The following is a 14,858-nucleotide window of genomic DNA, read 5'->3' as shown; positions in this document are numbered from 1 at the left end:
AGAGATAGGGATGAAAAGTTTGATGTATATAAGTGGTAGTGAATTGGAGATAATTGGCTTAGAGTTTGAGAGAAAAGACCTTTAAAGATGTGTAAAATCCCATACATTTTGTAAGACACTATGGGTGAATAGGGTAGACAAACAAAACACAAAACCTCAATAGATATCACCATGAAACTTCCCCAGTTGATCAGGTTATTTATATTAAGACAATTAAGACAACATATAACAACTTTTATGAAGTTTTATGTTTAAATATGCAGATGAGGCATTATCTAATGCAACATTTTGGTTAATTTATAAGCAATTTAAAGAAAGTGCTAAAACAATGAATGTTTGTAACCGAGTAAGAGCTATGCAACTGAAGCTCCTACACAGGGTTCATATATTTCCCTCTCAAGATCATAAATATAACCCTAATGCATCTCCATTGTGCCCCAAGTCTAAGATAGAAACTGTTAGTCTGACACATTGTTTGTGTTATTGTACAGAAGTATAGCAGTTTTGACGGATTATAGGGCAGGAAATTAATAAGATTCTGTCTATCAAAAGCAATAGTAACCCTTTATAATTGCTACTTGGTATATCTGATATGTCCATCACTGACAAGTTTTAAAAAAAATGTTTTAAGATCTTTGGTTTGTGCTAGAAACTTTTTGTGCTAGAAAGAGTATTCTTTTGAATTGGATCACAGATAAAACTCCATCTCAGCCCTTTGTCACTCAGCCTCAGTGACAAAGGGTTTTACTTGAATATGTTGTGTTGGACTATTTGACATGTAAACTTCACAGCAACGATGATGCCTTTCGTAAAAAATGGGAACCCTTTTTGTCATATGTCGGTTTGAATATTTGCACCATTCTCACAAGAGGGTTTGTATCATAGCTCAGAATGATCTGCCTCAATTGGGACACTCTGCTTTACAATTTATTTGATTTACTTTTGATTTTATTTCTGTATACCTTTATTTTACTTATTTGTTTTGAATTGATTCTTACTTGTAAAGGATGTGACCCCTAATCTTTGTCACACTGTTAAAATAATCGGCTAAGTCATTTTTTGTCAAAATTGTTTATGTTGCCTAAATCATCTCCTCCTGGTAAAATCGCCTACATCCTCAGTTGATCAGATCATGTGATTTTACCCCTTTAAGATCATCACTTCTTTGACAAATAGAGGGAGATTGTTAAGTTATAAGTTTAGTTTATCAGTGTTTTATTGTTGACACTAATATTGGTAACACTTTACTCTAAGGTGTCTACATAAGAGTGACATGAGCATGTCATAAACATGACATGGGATGTGTCATGAACATTAATGACACTTTGAAGTAACATTAATGCTCATGATACTTGTCATGTCATGTTTCTGACAGGCTTGTGTGACTCTTATGTAGACACCTTCAAAATAAAGTGTTACCATACCTTGCTTAAGTCACAAAGGCATGTTCAAAGTAATTTATTTTTCTTAAGTTACATAATTTACACACAGTGTTATTACTATGCCAATAGCCATCCTTTGTTACATTCTTCTAGAGTGAAATGATCAATAAATGTCATATGTTACACTTTTGGTGAAGTTTTTTGTGTTTCCTGCAAAACTTGAAAAAATTAGTGAGGCGATTATTTTAACAGGGTGACGAATATATATAAAGAAATCTGAAATTGGCAAAATGTGGTAAAAAGAACAAACAACTCACCTAAATGTGTATTTTGGATGTTTTCTTTTAACTAGTCTGAAAAAAGATGAAGCAAAATACCCCACAATCGCAAAAATGACCAAAATTTACATTACATGTCATTTAGCAGACGCTTTTGTCCAAAGCTACTTACAATAAGTGCATTCAACCTGATGGTAGGAGACATAGACCATAGGAATCGAGTAAGTACATAACTTTAAGAGCTAACTGTCATTGCTAAGGAGTGCTATATGTTAAAGAAGAAAAGAAGAGAAAAGAATAAGAGTTTATATATATATATCTGTTAGGTGACCATGACTTAACCGAGGTATTGTTGGAAGAGATAGGTCTTCAGCCTGCGGCGGAAGATGTTGAAAATAATTGTCGTAATCAGTGTTTTTGTGATTTGAAGATGATTAAAATAAACCTAAATCCTGTCAAACACACTTCCTTCCCCTGTTTTCCCTCCTCCCTCTGTGTGATCACAGAAGCATGGCCCCGGGACAGTGAAACCCAGAAACATGCAGGTGGCCCGGGGTGGAGTCAGCAGCAGCTCCAGCCTCTCTCCCTCCCTCAGCTCACCACTGGGATCTCCTCCACATTAACTCGGGCTGTCGGTGAGGCCTTTGTCCGGTCAAAGTGGCATGAAAACAGACGACATATAGGAATATTTCTTTTCTTACACATTTCATCGCTTTTCATCGACAGAAGATCAAAGATTCGGCAGGTAAGTGGAAACAGGAAGTGATATGTTAGCTCCACTCTGCGGTGTCGCATTATCCGGACAAGGCAGCATTACTGTCGTTTTACCATACAGGCGAAACATTTAGCAGTTTCTCAGAAAAGCTAGGTTATTAAACATGGCTTTACCATATTGTTGCCGTTTTTTAAAAGTTACTCGGCTTAATAAAGTAGGTGTTTTTCCCCCCATCATCAGATCAGATGTCAGCGAGAGACGGTATAACTTTAGCGTTAGCTTCAACCGGTGAGAAGATGCGCTGTAACGTCAGTTGAAAATCATCGTGAAAACATACAAAACTGATTTTTTTTATGTTAATGTGTCATTCTGTAAATAAACACATGATGGAGCTTATCCTAAGCTACTAAAACAAGGTTTATAGATGTTTTTTGTTAACTCAAACCCTTTACAAAAGCCACAACAGGAGTTCAATTTCCAGAGGTTTTACAGCCGTTAGGACCGGTTGTAACGGGGACGTTAAGATAGCTAACGTTTCCTTGTAGTTAGGTAACATACTGATTAATAATAACCACATTTTATTATTGTTTTAGTATAGTTTTTACACAGAAGCTAGTCAGAAACACCTGGTGGTTTCCCAGTCGGTTAATAAAGGTGATGGGTGTGATTTAATATGAGTTAAAAGTGACTCATTTTGACCAGAACTTAGTTTGTCTTGACAGATGAAGGTTGTGTTCAGACTGGCAGCACAGATCTGTCATCTAAAATGAGATTACTTGTTTTTTCCAAGTCTGGACTAACAAACGTAGTAGTAAGTAAGTCGTAAGTAGAAGAACTATTTCAAACAGGAACTATTATTAAGTGAATTAGTTTTTACCTATTATTTTGTCCTGCATTATTCAGTTTACCAGGAGGGAATTTTTTTGCCAATCTAATTGTAATAGTTAAGACCTAAAGAATAATAAAACCAAATAATAAAAATTTGCAGGATTCTCCTTTGTTTCTATGCTGGATTTCCATCGCACCTGTTTCCCCCAAAACTTCAGAGCCAAAATTAAATTTGACATAAAATCAGATAATCCAGCTGCAGATCCATGTCCAATTGAAATTACATTTTGAGTCTCCTATGTGGCTTCTTAACTCGGTAGCTTGCTGACAGTGTGGATTATAGACTTTATTTACAGTCTGATGTGGACAGTGAAGTTAAAATATTGGATTTGCCTGTTGTCAGAACCATTTAAATGATCTAAACTTGTGCTGCACCAAACAATTGTTTTAATTGTTAACTGCTTTGTGGATTGTTTTCTCCATTGTTAATCACAGATACCCAGAGACCAAAATCACTTTTTCAAAGTCTTTTGTCCAACCAACAGTCCAAAATCCAAAGTATTCTATTTGCAATTTATAATTTTGAAAAAGCTAGCACTTAAGGAAAAGGATTAATCAATTATTAAAATAGTTCACTGCTGATGGATTGACTTGTCATTGAATCTGTAAACTGTGTAAGAGATTATCTGACTTTAAAACGATGTGGGTGAACAGTAGGGTTAGCCATGTTAACAAAAACTCATTTTGTTCCTTTAAATAAAAGACAAATTATTGCTGTACAGCCTTGTGTGCTCAGAACAGGAAGGGTATTTAATTTTAAAGTGCACTCTGAAATGAGCTGGCTGCCTATAAAAGAGAAATTAATATTGAGTGAAATGAGAAATTTAATTTATTCTTAAAAACAATAACTTCAAACCAGTATAAATTTTGTTTGTTTAATATGTTTGTTCTTTGTCAGAATATTAATACATTTAAGAAATAGCTTTGCAATATTGTTTATATTGTAGTTACTATATTAAGCGAACTGGTGGTTTACAGTAAAATAAAAAGAAGATATATGCACAAAATAAATACAAGTTATTTGTCTGTAATCTTTCCTAATGATGTAAAGATGACAACTTGTAGATGGAATGAATGTTTTATTCTATGTTTGATAATATTATAGCCTTAAACTGGTGGTTTGTGGTCAAAATTGCAGTAATTTAGCATTTTATTCCTACAAAAAGCATGAAAACACCATCCACCATCACCTACCTGCGAAATCTATACCACTTGAATAAATCACTTTACGTTTCTGGACCTTTTCCAAGTATTTCCCCACTGTAATCTCCTGGGGTAGACGAGTCAGCCATTATCTCACTCAATGCAGTTTGTGGTGAGTGTGTCAGACAGGTGACATATACCTCGGCTTTATTCACCAGGCAACATCGTTGTTTAATGTGCCCTTGAGTAATGATATCACGTCCCAAATTAAACTAAAGCGAATAAGATGCATAATTATGAAACTCAATTATTCTCCAAAGTTAAACCCTCCATGAAGGTGGGATATTTCTTCTGAAGTGGTTGCAAAACATCTTATAAAGCCAAGCTCCTGTCTTGACTCAGCTGTTTTCTCTCCGGCTTTAAAAAGTAAAATTGCCAATTCAGTCTTGTTTGAATTTAATTAACAAGATCACGCTAAGTGGTCCCACTCTTGCAGATGGTCACCAGACAGAGCCCAGACATACTCACTCATTCTTGCCATGCACTCATGTGAATTGACAGTGGTGTTTGCGGGGGTGGGGGGTGCAGTCGGGAGAGTCGGGAGGGGAAGAAGAGTTTGATAAGAGGCAGTCAGAGGAGGGGCGAGTCTGGGCTTGACTGGAGAGTAAGCCAAGAAAATTGTGGGGTTAAGAAAAAAAAAAAAAGGATGTGAGACTTGGGAAACAAGGATTACATGAAGGTAGCAAGTGTTGTTCTACGATGGGAGCTATAAATCTGGCAAACTCGAGAGACGACTCTTTTAATACTGTGGTTTAAATACATAGATTGTTTGGATAAGCTTTAATCAGTCTTCATTTCTGCTTTAAAAAAACTGCAAGTGAGATTTTTAAACATTTTTTAAAGTACAAGGTTTTATCTTAAGCTGTTGTCCACTTGATTTCTTTTAACACGCCCTCTTGAAAATATTAATTTGCTGTTAATAGAAGATGTTTTTGCTTCTAAAAGCGTTGGCTGTTGGTACCAGGCACTACAGCGGGGAGTTATAATTTCCAGCCTTTGGCGGACTCTCAGCTCCTACTCAGTGCTTAGTCATGGATCTCTCTGCATACACATGTAATAACTCAGCTCAGTGATTCTGCCTACACTGCTGATCTAATGCCTCCTCCCTCATGTTCTGCATTAGCCCTGTTTCATCTCATTTGTTAAAAGCACCTCACTATAAAAAGGAAGGTTGGCTTTTATTTCAAGCTCTAACTCGGCATTCCTGCTGCCAACTTCTAATCCGCATTGTACTTTATTTGGAGTAGTTTCACATAGAAACATCAGGGTATCATTCCATTTAGAGCTGCAACAATTAATCAATTAACAGAAGATTAATCTGCAGCGGTTTTCTTAATTGATTAATACTTTAAGTTATTTTTAAGCAAAAATTCCCAATATTCTTTGGTTTCAGCTGCTCGCATGTGAGGGTTTGCAGCTTGTCTTTTTCATATATGACAGTAAATAAATTTTTATGGGTTTTGGATTGCTGGTTGGACAATTAAAAACAGCTTCAATCACTGTGGTCACAATCTATAGACTGAATGTTTGATCGAGAAAATAATCAGCAGATTATAACATTTTTTACAGCCCAAATTCAGTTTGATCATGAGTTCATGATCTTAAACAAACTGGTAATCTTTATCATAACATAATCTGGTGCTTTACTTTACTTCGGTACCTTTCTGATACTATTGCACCAGAATGTATGTCATAATTTCACAGTGTGGTCACAGTGTCTAATTTGTTTCAAAGCTCAGCACTCCTTTAAAAAAAATCGTCTCCTTATTTCTACTTTGGCGTGACAGTCACTGCTTTCCGATGCTTCTATATTGTTGTCCATGGAGAGGAGGACCTCCATATTTTGCTTTTTTAAATAAGAAATACATTTATTTTTTTTTAAAGCATTTAAATATATATCGATTTGGACGTCAACTGCTGTGTCAACAATCTAAATCAAACTAAGGTATCAAAGAAAGAGTTGTTTAAGTACCAGCACCAAAACTTGCCCACAGAAAGAAGTTTTTATTTGCAGTACAAACAAGGTCACAGAAGGTCACCAGAGGAGTCATGTTTGTCATATTTATCTTTAACAACAGATTTCTTTGCAAGAAATGTCAAGATTTTTGCTTGATCACATTTAAGTTGAGTGTGTTGACTAAAAATGACTGGGTTTGTTTGTTATTGTCATATCTCACCTGGAATCAACTGTCTTTTGCAGCATGGGGGCCTATGAAGAGAAAAAGGAGACGTGTGGAACTATCTGCCTGAAATACCTCCTGTTTACTTTCAACTTTCTCTTTTGGGTAAGTTTCCATTCTGTCATAGTTGAGCCTGTATGGGGAATTGAATTGCCAAAGTGATTGTGTTGGTCTAAAGTGTTTCTCAAGCACCTGCATGCTTTCCAAAATGCAGGTGTGTCTTTAAACATTTATGATCTGGATGTGTAACTTTTCATACAATTGCTTTTGTCTGTTGGTTTGGCTATCATTTTTTATCGATAGTAATAGCATTTTACTCACCAAGGTTAACTGCTGAGATCTTGGAACACAGCGAGGCTAATAAGAAGCCAAAAAGAGGCCAATCATGCAGGTTTAAACAAACTCCTAGGTTGGTCAAATGCACTGTGTTTGGAAGAGAAAACAAAGAAGAACAATGAAATGATTTTCCAACAACATTGTGAGCATGCAACCTGCTTCAGCTTTGACCTTCTGCTCTTACCGTAGTTTTTGCTCTTGCCTAGATTTCCTGTGACATTACTGCTGCACTCCCTTTGAGTTTTACCTCCAAATAAAATGGTTTGGAAAATCTGTTAAATAAGTTGTTTACAACCTGCCTGCTGGTCTGACTGCTCAGAATTCATGATAGTGATTTTTCTCGTTTTCCCAGACCACAGCACTTACTTAGGTGAGTATTTTATCACAACGGACGACAGAAATGATGAAAAACTACCAAAAGTAAAACCCAAGTGGTGATAAATCAGATTTTCACTTTTAACTGTATGATAGCTGCCATCAAGATAGGTGAAGAGATGAAATAGGCCCTTATTTAAAAAGTATTCAGACTGTTTTTAAGTCTGAAATAATAGGCCTCTTATTCGATTGATTCGATTTTATTAGACCACCCTTGTTTTCTTCAGTTTCTTGTTCATTTTAATGCCTGGTACAAAGGTGCATTTGTTTGGAAAAATATAATGATAACAACAAAAATAGCTCATAAGAGTTTAATTTTAGAGCTGATATCTAGACATTTTCCATGGTTTTCTTGATAATAACCAAAATCATAATCAAGAGAACCATGGAAAATGGCTTGACATCGGTAATAATAATATTTTTTTCATAAAAAAGTAGTGCTGATGTTGTGGCACTTTCATAGCATATAGCATCTTTTGGCTGAAGGTATCAAGTTTTTTCATGCCATAAAGGCTAAAATCCAAGTGAAGTCACAAGTCATTGGTGTTATAGTCAGAGTCAATTTTTTCAAGTCAAAGTGGTCAAATTTGTGAGTCAAGTTCTCAGTGGTTCTGATGTGTCTACTGCTCACACCCAATTAAAACAAATCAGTGTAACTTATCCGTTATAATAAAGAAGCCAGAGAGATTATCATAGAAGTCTTGATCATGAATTAGAGCCCCAAACAGGCCAAACTGTGATATTGATTAAAGTAGAAGCAATTCAGACACATCCAACACCAAAGCATATTTCAAGTTATAAAATACAGGGGTCTTCTTTCAAAACAAAAGGACAGCAATACACATGCACACAATATGTCCTCATACTGAAATGAAAAATATGCTTTTTTACATGGCATAAATAGCTGATAAAAGTCTTTCTGAACCCTTCAACAAAGCCTTCTTATTCAGGCAGCAGATGAATGCCTGCTGCTATTCCAGTTCATGGAATCAAAGCCAAGTTGCATATTTGTACAGAGGACACAGAAGATGCATTGAAAGCCTAATTCCCCCCCAAAACTTTCCAGTATCAAGAATGTGGTGTTCCAGGAGAAAAGCACTACAAATAACTGGTTTCGTGTGAAATAAGAGCCAAACATCAGTGCAGCAGCAAAGGAAGAGTGTCTCTCTCTTTCTCACTCTTTCTCAGTGTGAATTCACACTTACAGCTCTGCCCATATGTGATCATCATCTGTCTGCCAATAAAATAAGATCCCTCTCATACTGGCAGACAAACAATATTGAATCTTCTCTGTGCCACATGCCAGAGTTACAACCATATGGAGATTTCAGGATAATGCAGTTATTTTCATACACACTTGTTTTTATATTAGTTTGAAAATAGGATTTTCCAAATACTTTAGTGTAGCTACGTACATCACAGCTACTGCAAGCACAAAGTATTTTCTAGACTGAACTTCAGACAACAAAATGAGCACACTGCAATACTATATTTAAAGTGTTTTGCTCAATGGCTGCTGTCCATGTACTTCAGGAGGAGCATAAGTCTTGTTTACTTTGATTGAATTTTGATTCAAGACACAAAATTGAGTTGAAAAGAAAGTCGATTCTTAGGCATTACAGGTGTTTTGGCAGTATGAGATGGATTTTTGTTTGTCCTTCTGTTTGTTTGTCCGCCTTTTTTTGAAATATGGCTCGTGTAGGTTGCTGCAGGGAGTAGAACTTCAGGTCCTTCGATAAATAATATTAGCAGACCTGAGGGCAGATGCATAAAACTTTATATTCATGACTAAAGCTCGCACAAAGACAGAAATATGCATTCTTTTTTACCAGATTTATCAAGCTGCACGTACACTGATTCTGTCTTATAAATCTCAGTCATTGTGGAACCGGGGCGGACATGCTCAAACCTTACTTCAACACCCACAGTTGGATATAGAAATGCCCTTAAACATCAGTACTTGTGCCCACTTCACCACTTATTAGACATGTCAATGAGAAATACAGCAAAGAAAAAGTGCTATTTCACTGACTATGGCGAATTGTAGCATCTGTACCGCTAATTCATTGTATGTTTTTACAAAGCTGCATTGATCGTCATTATTATTAAACGTCAGAAGGATCAATGATTCCTTCACAGTGCTTATGTTGAAACTGGCTTTACAAAGTGCTTGAAAACAAATGAAATAGTCATTAACAGGGAAAAGATGGCTGAAATGTTAATTGAAGCAATAATGAAATTCATCATTTACAAATAATTAAGAATTACTTTTATAAATGTGCCTTTGATTGGCATTTTTCAGAAAGCTGTGTAGCCTGCAGACATAACACAATCCATAATAATGACAAACAACCGAAAAATGATGATACCCGTCTTCAACTTAGATTAAATCTCCTCATTATCACACCACCAGCATCTCAGCTAAAACCATGTGTACGCCTCTTCTGAAATATGTGTGAGGTGCGTACATTCTTTCGTTATAATTGCCAGTTTTTCTGTGGGAAAAAGGCATAATTTTTGTACACATGCATCGTTATACATCTGGCCCCAGGTGATGTAATTAAAAGTGCAGCCATGGAGCTCTTAAATTATAAAGTAAAAACCTTGAAACAAATTCAGTTAGGGCTTATTTTCAAAGTTTTTTGTGAAGTATAGTATTACATCGTCCACTTATTTGAGGTTGTAGGTTGAAATTATTTACAAATTCTGGATTAATGAAACATTTTCTCAAGACAATCTACACTTTGACATTTCATGCACCAACTGCTACGGTCTCGATAAGACGGAAAATGAACTTGAAAAGCCATCATACCTCAAATCCATATCTGCCGTGTTTGAGAACGTAAACAAACGTTGTAATCTTGAAGGCAGAGGAGATAAGTCTGATTGAACAGTGCGGTGCATTTCCATTGAAACAAATCCATTATTAAAAACTTTGCTCGCTTAGTAAATGCAATACATGTGGTAATAAGTTTAGAATAAAATGTGTATTATGTATTTGTTTGTTGCATGAAGACATTGAAAGAGAGTGTCATCCATCTAACAGGTGATTATATTATATTGTTGTTGTGGGTGTAATATATTATATTGTTGTTGTAGGTGTAATTAAACTTATTTTTAAGGTTCTTTAGACTGTTTTAAAGGTTCCAGTTTGTACCTCTTGATGCCACTGGAGGTCGCCAAAGTTTGAATTTTCCCTGTACAGCTTTCAATTACACTTGGACGTGATTCACTAATTCTTGTGGTTCATTGAGTTTTAACAGCAGGTAAAGCTACAGCAAGCATCATGTTCACCACATGGAATGATTACTAGAAAGATTGAACTCCATTTTACTTTTCAGTGTGTGTCTCTCTGAGCTGGGATGTTTCTGTGGGTAGCAAGAGGGTTTTAACAGAGCAGCGAGAACCTTCATGATATCAACAAACAAAATTCACTATTTAATATGGCTTTTAAAAATAATATCATTTGATATTCTCACTTTTGTGATGTGCAAACATCTTAAAGGGAAACTCCTCAAGTAGCTGGAGGTTATATGTAACTCTTGATTTAAGTTGTCATGACCAAAAACTTCTTTCTACTTTGCACTGCCACTGTTGGACAAAGATTTCCCCCAGGATAAATAGAGTTTTATCTCCTGAATAGGCGTATCGTCTGCATGCCTCTAACATGAAATTGTTGGACATTTGTAGACTGAGGTTGTGTTTTAAACTGAACCTATGAACTACAATAGAAGTGAACATTAAAACAAGACACACTAAAATAAAGAACATGTCCAGTGTAGTAACAGAAGCTAATTACTGCTCCTGCTCAGTAGCCAGTAAAACCCCTGTGGTTACTGTATAAAATATAAGTAGTAAATAAAGAGTGTTGACTGAAATATCTTTCTCAACACTGTTGTTCTGTGTGTTTTCCAGCCACACTGTCTCTGGGTGTGGTACAGTGTGACTCAGTGTCTAGCTTCCATAGCCATCGTCTTCCCCTTTCTCATAAATGAAATCTTCCCTCTTTTAAAAATTAAATCTAAATTAGTCCGGCGGCTGTTGGATTGACGGCTTTGGCACAGTGACAGATTTCCGTGGCAGTGCTGCACCATCTGCTGACTCGTCATATTGATATCATACTGATTTAATTTCCCTCATATTCTCTTAAACTGTTATTTTGCATAAGGCTGAAGATGTCTGACTACGACAGTTATGTGCTGGTTTGAAGCATTGATTTTATGCTGTCTCAGTCTTCGGATTCACTTGATGCTTTATAATTCCTCAGACTTTAAACCATTTGATTACTCTGCAGGGTTACAGTCCTGCATCTCAAAATCTTTTAAAAAGGCCTTTTCCCCAACCAACAACTGTGGGGAAAAAAGCACTGAAAATATGGATTATTCTATTTATTAATTTTTGTTTTTTTTGCAGTTAATTGTTAGTCTATATAAAAAAGCTATTTACAATTTCTCAAAACACCCAAAGTGACATCTTTAATTTCCTTAATGTGTCTCACCAACAGTCCAAAACCAAGAGATGTTAAATTTACTGCCATAAATGACAAAGAAAGCAGCAAATCTTCTCATTTGTGAAGGGCTGGAAGATATGGCCAAAATCTTCTTCCCAATTTAGGTAGTTTCCTATCTCAATAACGTTATTAATAACAATATAGCCTGTTTTCTGGTAATTAAATAAATATAAAATAACCACATGGTAAAGCCTCTTTTTGGATACTGCTGTATGAGTTAATTACAAAGTGAATATTTTTTAATTTCATAAGAACTTCCAGGCCAAATAAATTATTTTGATTAAAATTATAGAGAAATTAAATGTATAATTATGCATACAAACATGCATTTTTTTCTTGGAGAAATTTGAGCCTGCCTGTGCTTGTTATTGTTAATTAAGACAACTTGTGTATCAGAACATCCCCATATATGGTTAAATTACAATTTGATTCCATTAACAGACAATAATCTATCATATTGAGTTACGCCCAGCCCTAATTTTCAATGAATGCTATTTGTTAACTTTTATTTAAGATTATTTGTCATGGTTTGTAGGATAATGTGCAATATTCATAATGCATTGTGCATAATATCACACATTTTAGCGGCATTTAAAACACATTTTGGTCATTAAAAAATGGGGTTAATGATTTCAAAAGTCTGGACAATATCTTTAACCTTATACGATACTTTTTGATTGTTTTCTGAGTGTTTTCTTACTTTTAGATGTCAAGTAGTCCAAGTTTAAACTTAATTTAAATGTCAGGGAAATTAGTCATAAGAAAAATTTTAAATGATCATGATATTTGCAGCTTTTCTGTCAATCGACTAATTGCTGCAGCCGTAGCTGAGTGTATATTTTTATCAGACCTGTCACAGTAGCAGTGACAGCCCCTGGCTTAGTGACTAGAGCAGCTCCATTCGGCTCATTCACAATTATCTTGCAGCACAAACTGATTCAAGATTAGATTATCTCCTGTGGCAGCGGTGGGTCGTTTTTATCAGCTCACACTGAGCCATTGACAGGCATTAATTTCTTCTCCTTCGTCACTTTGAAGCTGACTTGGGTGATAAATAATTTAAACCTCTTTGTCAGTCTCAGGTTTTGTCTCCTTTGTATCGTTCAGTGTGCTGTGAGTCTTTTGTGCTGGACTCTTATCATGTGCTCTTCTCCCAGTTGGCAGGGGGTGTTGTGATGGCGGTGGGTGTTTGGACCTTGGTGGAGAAGAGCGACTACATCAGCCTTCTCTCCTCCAAGACCTACGCTGCCTCCGCCTACATACTGGTCCTGGCCGGAGCCATCGTCATGGTAACAGGCGTGCTGGGCTGCTGTGCCACCTTCAAGGAGCAGAGGAGGCTACTGCGAGTGGTAAGAGATCACGTCAGGGCAGAGAGACGATAGGAGCTGCACACAACAGCACTCACAAAACACAATTAAAGCAAACAATGGGGCAGCAAGAACTTGCTATATATGGCATGCATAATTTGGCACCCCCTCATTGGATGACAACTTTATTATCATCACCAATTGTAGTTTCACTAATGGGTCTTTTAAGATGTGGAAAAAGGGGAGAGCAAGAAATTAACCTTAAGGCTGAGTGTCCATATATATTTTTTTCTGAGCACTATTGTCTTTTTTTAATAGTTCCCAATAAGGAGAAAGTGTATGCAGCTGTCTAGAGAAAAAGCATTGCGACCAGCATCTTTTTCTTCAGAGTTTTATGCTTTTAGTTAAACATTTCTGATCTTTTCATGGAGATGATGGTGTTGTCCCTGTCGCTCCTTTTCAGGCAACCAATCATACAGTAGTGTTCAAAATAATAGCAGTCTAATGTGACTAACCAGATTAACTCAGGTTTTTAGTAGACCATTTAACCAAACAGTGGGGCAGTAAGAGTTTGCTATATATGGCATGCATATTTTTTCTGTGATTTGTTTTTTTACTGCCACCATCACCAGCACCACCATTCATTTGAAGACGACATTATTACCATCGTCAATTTAGTTTGACTAATGGGTCTTAAAGATGTGGAAAAAAGGGAAAGCAAGGAATTAACCTTTGGGCTGAGTGTCCATATATACATATATATTTTTTTTCTTTTCTTTTTTCTTAACACTATTGCCTTTTTCAATAGTTCCCAATGAGGAGAAAGCCTATGCAGATGCATTGACAATAATTACTGCATCAAGAGTATTTTTCTTCAGAGTGCTCTGACTTTTGCATTCTAGTTGACAATCTCGGAACTTTTAAGAAAAGCGCAGGTGTTGTCACTGTCGCTCCTTTTCAGGCAACAAATCATATGTTAGATGGAGGGAAAAAGTAGGAGAACCTTGTTCTGACAATGTCTTACTGTCCTGAAATGTGTCATATGTGTCATACAAGTGAGAAGTGCTCTTATAGATGAATTCCTCAGCTGAGGAAAGCCAAGGGCTACAATACTTAATTTTCTTCTGCTCCTGTGCAATATTATTTTTTTTAATATATATTTATCTGTGAGTCCTGACAACCTAATTTCCCATGTTTGATTTTTGAGTCTGCACCTGTGGACTTCATATACACCGGAGTTGAGCATGCCAGTTCCTTTGTTGGAGCTGTATCATACAGTCATGGAAAAAATGATTAGACCACCCATTGTTTTCTTCAATTTTTTGGTTAATTTTTAATGCCTGGTGCAACTTAAGGTGCATTTGTTTGGACAAATATAGTGATAAAAACAAAATAGCTCATTAGAGTTTAATTTACAAGTCGATATCTAGCCATTTTCCATGGTTTTCTTGATAATGATTTTGGTTATTGCCAAGAAAATCATGGGCAATGTCTAGATATCAGCTCTCAAATTAAACTCTTATGAGACATTTTTGTTGTTGTCATTACATTTGTCCAAACAAATGTACCTTTAGTTGTACCAGGTATTAAAATGAAAAAGAAATAGAAGAAAACAATGGTCTAATATTTTTTTCCATGACTGTATGTCTGACAGAAATGATCACAAAAACGATTGATAAGCTAA

The 14,858-nt window shown here is 36.0% G+C and overlaps 1 protein-coding gene across 1 annotated transcript in view; it reads left to right on the top strand.

The window, feature by feature from the left end:
• The first annotated feature begins 2,268 nt into the window (after nt 1–2,268).
• LOC131991461 (CD151 antigen-like) overlaps nt 2,269–14,858 on the top strand; it is a 32,651-nt gene continuing 20,061 nt past the window's right edge. The window contains exons 1-3 of the mRNA XM_059356920.1: nt 2,269–2,405; nt 6,667–6,751; nt 13,025–13,216. Coding sequence (XP_059212903.1) covers nt 6,668–6,751; nt 13,025–13,216 — 276 coding nt within the window. The 5' untranslated portion in view covers nt 2,269–2,405; nt 6,667. The remainder of the gene's footprint in view (nt 2,406–6,666; nt 6,752–13,024; nt 13,217–14,858) is intronic.

The sequence above is a fragment of the Centropristis striata genome, chromosome 2, assembly GCF_030273125.1.
Source record: "Centropristis striata isolate RG_2023a ecotype Rhode Island chromosome 2, C.striata_1.0, whole genome shotgun sequence".
Lineage (NCBI taxonomy): Eukaryota > Metazoa > Chordata > Actinopteri > Perciformes > Serranidae > Centropristis > Centropristis striata.
The sequence above is the reverse complement of the archived record's forward strand: the minus strand, read 5'-3'. Positions and strand labels throughout refer to the sequence as shown.